General features: G+C 49.5%; 1 protein-coding gene across 1 annotated transcript in view; it reads left to right on the top strand.

Moving 5' to 3' along the window:
* The window catches only part of LOC139394303 (TBC1 domain family member 1-like), a 141,790-nt gene that overhangs the window by 125,770 nt on the left and 6,020 nt on the right, over positions 1 to 10,000 (top strand). Inside the window, 2 exon segments of the mRNA XM_071142335.1 lie at positions 323 to 466; positions 6,239 to 6,398. Coding sequence (XP_070998436.1) covers positions 323 to 466; positions 6,239 to 6,398 — 304 coding nt within the window.

The following is a 10,000-nucleotide window of genomic DNA, read 5'->3' as shown; positions in this document are numbered from 1 at the left end:
TAACTCCCCCTGTCTCTCCTTCCCTCTCTCCTTCCCTCTCTCCTTCCCTCTCTCCTTCCTCTCCCCCGTCTCTCCTTCCTCTCCCCCATCTCTCCTTCCTCTCCCCCATCTCTCCTTCCCTCTCTCCTTCCCTCTCCCCCTGTCTCTCCTTCCCTCTCTCCTTCCCTCTCCCCCGTCTCTCCTTCCTCTCCTCCATCTCTCCTTCCCTCTCTCCTTCCCTCTCCCCCTGTCTCTCCTTTCCTCTCTCCCTCCCTCTCCCCCGTCTCTCCTTCCCTCTCTCCCCACCACCTCCTCTCTCCCCATCACCTCCTCCTCTCTCTAGGTGGGATACTGTCAGGGTCTCAGCTTCGTAGCAGGAGTGTTGTTGTTGCACATGGGAGAGGAGGACGCCTTCAACATGCTCCAGTTCCTCATGTATCATATGGGGCTTCGCAAGCAGTACAGACCTGACATGATAATACTACAGGTACCACACCAAGCAGTACAGACCTGACATGATGATACTACAGGTACCACACCAAGCAGTACAGACCTGACATGATGATACTACAGGTACCACACCAAGCAGTACAGACCTGACATGATGATACTACAGGTACCACACCAAGCAGTACAGACCTGACATGATGATACTACAGGTACCACACCAAGCAGTACAGACCTGACATGATGATACTACAGGTACCACACCAAGCAGTACAGACCTGACATGATGATACTACAGGTACCACACCAAGCAGTACAGACCTGACATGATGATACTACAGGTACCACACCAAGCAGTACAGACCTGACATGATGATACTACAGGAACCACACCAAGCAGTATAGACCTGACATGATGATACTACAGGTACCACACCAAGCAGTACAGACCTGACATGATGATACTACAGGTACCACACCAAGCAGTACAGACCTGACATGATGATACTACAGGTACCACACCAAGCAGTACAGACCTGACATGATGATACTACAGGTACCACACCAAGCAGTACAGACCTGACATGATGATACTACAGGAACCACACCAAGCAGTATAGACCTGACATGATGATACTACAGGTACCACACCAAGCAGTACAGACCTGACATGATGATACTACAGGTACCACACCAAGCAGTACAGACCTGACATGATGATACTACAGGTACCACACCAAGCAGTACAGACCTGGCATGATGATACTACAGGTACCACACCAAGCAGTACAGACCTGACATGATGATACTACAGGTACCACACCAAGCAGTACAGACCTGACATGATGATACTACAGGTACCACACCAAGCAGTACAGACCTGACATGATGATACTACAGGTACCACACCAAGCAGTACAGACCTGACATGATAATACTACAGGTACCACACCAAGCAGTACAGACCCGACATGATGATACTACAGGTACCACACCAAGCAGTACAGACCTGACATGATGATACTACAGGTACCACACCAAGCAGTACAGACCTGACATGATGATACTACAGGTACCACACCAAGCAGTACAGACCTGACATGATAATACTACAGGTACCACACCAAGCAGTACAGACCTGACATGATGATACTACACACCAAGCAGTACAGACCTGACATGATGATACTACAGGTACCACACCAAGCAGTACAGACCTGACATGATGATACTACAGGTACCACACCAAGCAGTACAGACCTGACATGATAATACTACAGGTACCACACCAAGCAGTACAGACCTGACATGATGATACTACAGGTACCACACCAAGCAGTACAGACCTGACATGATGATACTACAGGTACCACACCAAGCAGTACAGACCTGACATGATGATACTACAGGTACCACACCAAGCAGTACAGACCTGACATGATGATACTACAGGTACCACACCAAGCAGTACAGACCTGACATGATAATACTACAGGTACCACACCAAGCAGTACAGACCTGACATGATAATACTACAGGTACCACACCAAGCAGTACAGACCTGACATGATGATACTACAGGTACCACACCAAGCAGTACAGACCTGACATGATGATACTACAGGTACCACACCAAGCAGTACAGACCTGACATGATGATACTACACACCAAGCAGTACAGACCTGACATGATGATACTACAGGTACCACACCAAGCAGTACAGACCTGACATGATGATACTACAGGTACCACACCAAGCAGTACAGACCTGACATGATGATACTACAGGTACCACACCAAGCAGTATAGACCTGACATGATGATACTACAGGTACCACACCAAGCAGTACAGACCTGACATGATGATACTACACACCAAGCAGTACAGACCTGACATGATGATACTACAGGTACCACACCAAGCAGTACAGACCTGACATGATGATAGTACACACCAAGCGGTACAGACCTGACATGATGATACTACAGGTACCACACCAAGCAGTACAGACCTGACATGATGATACTACAGGTACCACACCAAGCAGTACAGACCTGACATGATGATACTACAGGTACCACACCAAGCAGTACAGACCTGACATGATGATACTACAGGTACCACACCAAGCAGTACAGACCTGACATGATGATAGTACACACCAAGCGGTACAGACCTGACATGATGATACTACAGGTACCACACCAAGCAGTACAGACCTGACATGATGATACTACAGGTACCACACCAAGCAGTACAGACCTGACATGATGATACTACAGGTACCACACCAAGCAGTACAGACCTGACATGATTATACTACAGGTACCACACCAAGCAGTACAGACCTGACATGATGATACTACACACCAAGCAGTACAGACCTGACATGATGATAGTACACACCAAGCAGTACAGACCTGACATGATGATACTACAGGTACCACACCAAGCAGTACAGACCTGACATGATGATACTACAGGTACCACACCAAGCAGTACAGACCTGACATGATGATACTACAGGTACCACACCAAGCAGTACAGACCTGACATGATGATACTACAGGTACCACACCAAGCAGTACAGACCTGACATGATGATACTACAGGTACCACACCAAGCAGTACAGACCTGACATGATGATACTACAGGTACCACACCAAGCAGTACAGACCTGACATGATGATACTACAGGTACCACACCAAGCAGTACAGACCTGACATGATAATACTACAGGTACCACACCAAGCAGTACAGACCTGACATGATAATACTACAGGTACCACACCAAGCAGTACAGACCTGACATGATGATACTACAGGTACCACACCAAGCAGTACAGACCTGACATGGTTATACTACAGGTACCACACCAAGCAGTACAGACCTGACATGATGATACTACAGGTACCACACCAAGCAGTACAGACCTGACATGATGATACTACAGGTACCACACCAAGCAGTACAGACCTGACATGATGATACTACAGGTACCACACCAAGCAGTACAGACCTGACATGATTATACTACAGGTACCACACCAAGCAGTACAGACCTGACATGATGATACTACAGGTACCACACCAAGCAGTACAGACCTGACATGATGATACTACAGGTACCACACCAAGCAGTACAGACCTGACATGATGATACTACAGGTACCACACCAAGCAGTACAGACCTGACATGATGATACTACAGGTACCACACCAAGCAGTACAGACCTGACATTATGATACTACAGGTACCACACCAAGCAGTACAGACCTGACATGATTATACTACAGGTACCACACCAAGCAGTACAGACCTGACATGATGATACTACAGGTACCACACCAAGCAGTACAGACCTGACATGATGATACTACAGGTACCACACCAAGCAGTACAGACCTGACATGATGATACTACAGGTACCACACCAAGCAGTACAGACCTGACATGATAATACTACAGGTACCACACCAAGCAGTACAGACCTGACATGATGATACTACAGGTACCACACCAAGCAGTACAGACCTGACATGATGATACTACAGGTACCACACCAAGCAGTACAGACCTGACATGATGATACTACAGGTACCACACCAAGCAGTACAGACCTGACATGATGATACTACATGTACCACACCAAGCAGTACAGACCTGACATGATGATACTACAGGTACCACACCAAGCAGTACAGACCTGACATGATGATACTACACACCAAGCAGTACAGACCTGACATGATGATACTACAGGTACCACACCAAGCAGTACAGACCTGACATGATGATACTACAGGTACCACACCAAGCAGTACAGACCTGACATGATTATACTACAGGTACCACACCAAGCAGTACAGACCTGACATGATGATACTACAGGTACCACACCAAGCAGTACAGACCTGACATGATGATACTACAGGTACCACACCAAGCAGTACAGACCTGACATGATGATACTACACACCAAGCAGTACAGACCTGACATGATGATACTACAGGTACCACACCAAGCAGTACAGACCTGACATGATGATACTACAGGTACCACACCAAGCAGTACAGACCTGACATGATAATACTACAGGTACCACACCAAGCAGTACAGACCTGCCATGATGATACTACAGGTACCACACCAAGCAGTACAGACCTGACATGATGATACTACAGGTACCACACCAAGCAGTACAGACCTGACATGATGATACTACACACCAAGCAGTACAGACCTGACATGATGATACTACAGGTACCACACCAAGCAGTACAGACCTGACATGATGATACTACAGGTACCACACCAAGCAGTACAGACCTGACATGATGATACTACACACCAAGCAGTACAGACCTGACATGATGATACTACAGGAACCACACCAAGCAGTACAGACCTGACATGATGATACTACAGGTACCACACCAAGCAGTACAGACCTGACATGATGATACTACAGGTACCACACCAAGCAGTACAGACCTGACATGATGATACTACAGGTACCACACCAAGCAGTACAGACCTGACATGATGATACTACAGGTACCACACCAAGCAGTACAGACCTGACATGATGATACTACAGGTACCACACCAAGCAGTACAGACCTGACATGATGATACTACAGGTACCACACCAAGCAGTACAGACCTGACATGATGATACTACAGGTACCACACCAAGCAGTACAGACCTGACATGATGATACTACACACCAAGCAGTACAGACCTGACATGATGATACTACAGGTACCACACCAAGCAGTACAGACCTGACATGATGATACTACACACCAAGCAGTACAGACCTGACATGATGATACTACAGGAACCACACCAAGCAGTACAGACCTGACATGATGATACTACAGGTACCACACCAAGCAGTACAGACCTGACATGATGATACTACAGGTACCACACCAAGCAGTACAGACCTGACATGATGATACTACAGGTACCACACCAAGCAGTACAGACCTGACATGATGATACTACAGGTACCACACCAAGCAGTACAGACCTGACATGATGATACTACAGGTACCACACCAAGCAGTACAGACCTGACATGATGATACTACAGGTACCACACCAAGCAGTACAGACCTGACATGATGATACTACAGGTACCACACCAAGCAGTACAGACCTGACATGATGATACTACAGGTACCACACCAAGCAGTACAGACCTGACATGATGATACTACAGGTACCACACCAAGCAGTACAGACCTGACATGATGATACTACAGGAACCAGCCTCCCTGTGGAACACCTTGTAGAGCCCCGACGAATTGAGTCTGTTATTCTGAGCCCCCCCCCCCTCCCCAAAAGCGGATGCAACTCAATATGGGGAAGCTGTTCTTTATGTTTTGTTCACTCAGTGTATGTCCCCCCCCCCACCAGATTCAGATGTACCAGCTGTCCCATCTCCCCCCCACCAGATTCAGATGTACCAGCTGACCCGTCTCCCCCCCACCAGATTCAGATGTAGCAGCTGACCCGTCCCCCCTCCCCCTCCACCAGATTCAGATGTACCAGCTGACCCATCCCCCCCCCCCCTCCACCAGATTCAGATGTACCAGCTGACCCATCTCCCCCCCCCACCAGATTCAGATGTACCAGCTGACCCGTCTCCCCCCCCCTCCACCAGATTCAGATGTACCAGCTGACCCGTCTCTCCCCCCCCCCTCCACCAGATTCAGATGTACCAGCTGACCCATCTCCCCCCCCCCTCCACCAGATTCAGATGTACCAGCTGACCCATCTCTCCCCCCCACCAGATTCAGATGTACCAGCTGTCCCGTCTCCTCCATGACTACCACAGAGACCTGTACGTCCATCTGGAACAGCATGAGATAGGACCGTCTCTCTATGCTGCTCCCTGGTTCCTCACGGCCTTCGCCTCGCACTTCCCTCTGGGCTTCGTAGCCAGGGTGTTTGGTAAGTTACCTCTGGGCTTCTTAGCCAGGGAGGTTGGTTAGTTCCCTGTAGGCTTCGTAGCCAGGGTGTTTGGTTAGTTATCTCTGGGCTTCGTAGCCAGGGTGGTTGGTGAGTTCCCCATATGCTTCGTAGCCAGGGTGTTTGGTAAGTTACCTCTGGGCTTCGTAGCTAGGGTGGTTGGTTAGTTACCTCTAGGCTTCGTAGCCAGGGTGGTTAATGAGTTCCCCGTATGCTTCGTAGCCAGGGTGGTTGGTTAGTTACCTCTAGGCTTCGTAGCCAGGGTGGTTGGTTAGTTACCTCTAGGTTTCGTAGCCAGGGTGGTTGGTTAGTTACCTCTGGGCTTCGTAGCCAGGGTGGTTGGTAAGTTACCTCTGGGCTTCGTAGCCAGGGTGGTTGGTTAGTTACCTGTATGCTTCGTAGCCAGGGTGGTTGGTTAGTTACACTGGGCTTCGTATCCAGGGTGTTTGGTAAGTTACCTCTGGGCTTCGTAGCCAGGGTGGTTGGTTAGTTACCTCTGGGCTTGTAGCCAGGGTGGTTAGTTAGTTACCTCTGGGCTTGTAGCCAGGGTGGTTAGTTAGTTATCTCTGGGCTTCGTAGCCAGGGTGGTTGGTTAGTTACCTGTATGCTTCGTAGCCAGGGTGGTTGGTTAGTTACCTCTGGGCTTCGTAGCCAGGGTGGTTAGTTAGTTACCTCTGGGCTTGTAGCCAGGGTGGTTGGTGAGTTCCCTGTATGCTTCGTAGCCAGGGTGGTTAGTCAGTTACCTCTGGGCTTGTAGCCAGGGTGGTTGGTTAGTTACCTCTAGGCTTCGTAGCCAGGGTGGTTGGTTAGTTACCTCTGGGCTTCATAGCTAGGGTAGTTTGTTAGTTCCCTGTATGCTTCGTAGCCAGGGTGGTTGGTTAGTTACCTCTAGCCTTCGTAGCCAGGGTGGTTAGTTAGTTACCTCTGGGCTTCGTAGCTAGGGTGGTTGGTTCGTTACCTCTGGGCTTCGTAGCCAGGGTGTTTGGTAAGTACCCTGTATGCTTCGTAGCCAGGGTGGTTGGTTAGTTACCTCTGGGCTTCGTAGCCAGGGTGGTTAGTTAGTTACCTCTGGGCTTCGTAGCCAGGGTGTTTGGTAAGTAACCTCTAGGCTTCGTAGCCAGGGTGGTTAGTTAGTTACCTCTGGGCTTCGTAGCCAGGGTGTTTGGTAAGTAACCTCTAGGCTTCGTAGCCAGGGTGGTTAGTTAGTTACCTCTGGGCTTCGTAGCTAGGGTGGTTGGTTAGTTCCCTGTATGCTTCGCAGCCAGGGTGGTTAGTTGGTTACCTCTGGGCTTCGTAGCCAGGGTAGTTGGTAAGAAAGCAGAGAGTAATGTTGAGTGTCTTTAGTAGGAATGGAAAGGGGTAGAGGAGAAGGTGGAAGTGTGTATTCTGTCAGGTGTATGAGGAGGAGGTGTGTGAGGAGGAGGTGTATGAGGAGGAGGTGTGTATTCTATGTAATGTTGAGTGTCTTTAGTAGGAGGAATGGAAAGGGGTAGAGGAGAAGGTGGAAGTGTGTATTCTGTCAGGTGTATGAGGAGGAGGTGTGTGAGGAGGAGGTGTATGAGGAGGAGGTGTGTGAGGAGGAGGTGTGTGAGGAGGAGGTGTGTATTCTGTCAGGTGTATGAGGAGGAGGTGTGTGAGGAGGAGGTGTGTATTCTGTCAGGTGTATGAGGAGGAGGTGTGTGAGGAGGAGGTGTGTATTCTGTCAGGTGTATGAGGAGGAGGTGTGTGAGGAGGAGGTGTGTATTCTGTCAGGTGTATGAGGAGGAGGTGTGTGAGGAGGAGGTGTGTATTCTGTCAGGTGTATGAGGAGGAGGTGGGTGAGGAGGAGGTGTGTATTATGTCAGGTGTATGAGGAGGAGGTGTGTGAGGAGGAGGTGTGTATTCTGTCAGATGTATGAGGAGGAGGTGTGTGAGGAGGAGGTGTGTATTCTGTCAGGTGTATGAGGAGGAGGTGTGTGAGGAGGAGGTGTGTGAGGAGGAGGTGTGTATTCTGTCAGGTGTATGAGGAGGAGGTGTGTGAGGAGGAGGTGTGTATTCTGTCAGGTGTGTGAGGAGGAGGTTTGTGAGGAGGAGGTGTGTGAGGAGGAGGTGTGTATTCTGTCAGGTGTATGAGGAGGAGGTGTGTGAGGAGGAGGTGTGTATTCTGTCAGGTGTGTGAGGAGGAGGTGTGTATTCTGTCAGGTGTATGAGGAGGAGGTGTGTGAGGAGGAGGTGTGTGAGGAGGAGGTGTGTGTTCTATCAGGTGTATGAGGAGGAGGTGTGTGAGGAGGAGGTGTGTGTTCTGTCAGGTGTGTGAGGAGGAGGTGTGTATTCTGTCAGGTGTATGAGGAGGAGGTGTGTGAGGAGGAGGTGTGTGAGGAGGAGGTGTGTATTCTGTCAGGTGTATGAGGAGGAGGTGTGTGAGGAGGAGGTGTGTATTCTGTCAGGTGTGTGAGGAGGAGGTGTGTGAGGAGGAGGTGTATGAGGAGGAGGTGTGTGAGGAGGAGGTGTGTATTCTGTCAGGTGTGTGAGGAGGAGGTGTGTGAGGAGGAGGTGTGTATTCTGTCAGGTGTATGAGGAGGAGGTGTGTGAGGAGGAGGTGTGTATTCTGTCAGGTGTGTGAGGAGGAGGTGTGTATTCTGTCAGGTGTATGAGGAGGTGTGTGAGGAGGAGGTGTGTATTCTGTCATGTGTGTGAGGAGGAGGTGTGTATTCTGTCAGGTGTATGAGGAGGAGGTGTGTGAGGAGGAGGTGTGTATTCTGTCAGGTGTATGAGGAGGAGGTGTGTGAGGAGGAGGTGTATTCTGTCAGGTGTATGAGGAGGAGGTGTGTGAGGAGGAGGTGTGTATTCTGTCAGGTGTGTGAGGAGGAGGTTAACACGTTTAAATGTCTTACTCACCTCGGCTGCAGTGAAGGAGAGACCGCATGTTTTCGTTGCAGGCCGTGTCAGTGGCACTGTATTGTCCTCAAAGCGGGCAAAAAAGTTATTTAGTCTGCCTGGGAGCAAGACATCCTGGTCCGTGACTGGGCTGGGTTTCTTCCTGTAGTCCGTGATTGACTGTAGACCCTGCCACATGCCTCTTGTGTCTGAGCCGTTGAATTGAGATTCTACTTTGTCTCTGTACTGACGCTTAGCTTGTTTGATTGCCTTGCGGAGGGAATAGCTGCACTGTTTGTATTCGGTCATGTTACCAGACACCTTGCCCTGATTAAAAGCAGTGGTTCGCGCTTTCAGTTTCACACGAATGCTGCCATCAATCCACGGTTTCTGGTTAGGGACGGTTTTAATCGTTGCTATGGGAACGACATCTTCAACGCACGTTCTAATGAACTCGCACACCGAATCAGCGTATTCGTCAATGTTGTTATCTGACGCAGTACGAAACATGTCCCAGTCCACGTGATGGAAGCAGTCTTGGAGTGTGGAGTCAGCTTGGTCGGACCAGCGTTGAACAGACCTCAGCGTGGGAGCCTCTTGTTTTAGTTTCTGTCTGTAGGCAGGGATCAACAAAATGGAGTCGTGGTCAGCTTTTCCGAAAGGGGGGAGGCAGGGCCTTATATGCGTCGCGGAAGTTAGAGTAACAATGATCCAAGGTCTTTCCACCC

Source organism: Oncorhynchus clarkii, unplaced genomic scaffold (genome assembly GCF_045791955.1).
Source record: "Oncorhynchus clarkii lewisi isolate Uvic-CL-2024 unplaced genomic scaffold, UVic_Ocla_1.0 unplaced_contig_9911_pilon_pilon, whole genome shotgun sequence".
NCBI lineage: Eukaryota > Metazoa > Chordata > Actinopteri > Salmoniformes > Salmonidae > Oncorhynchus > Oncorhynchus clarkii.
The sequence above is the reverse complement of the archived record's forward strand: the minus strand, read 5'-3'. Positions and strand labels throughout refer to the sequence as shown.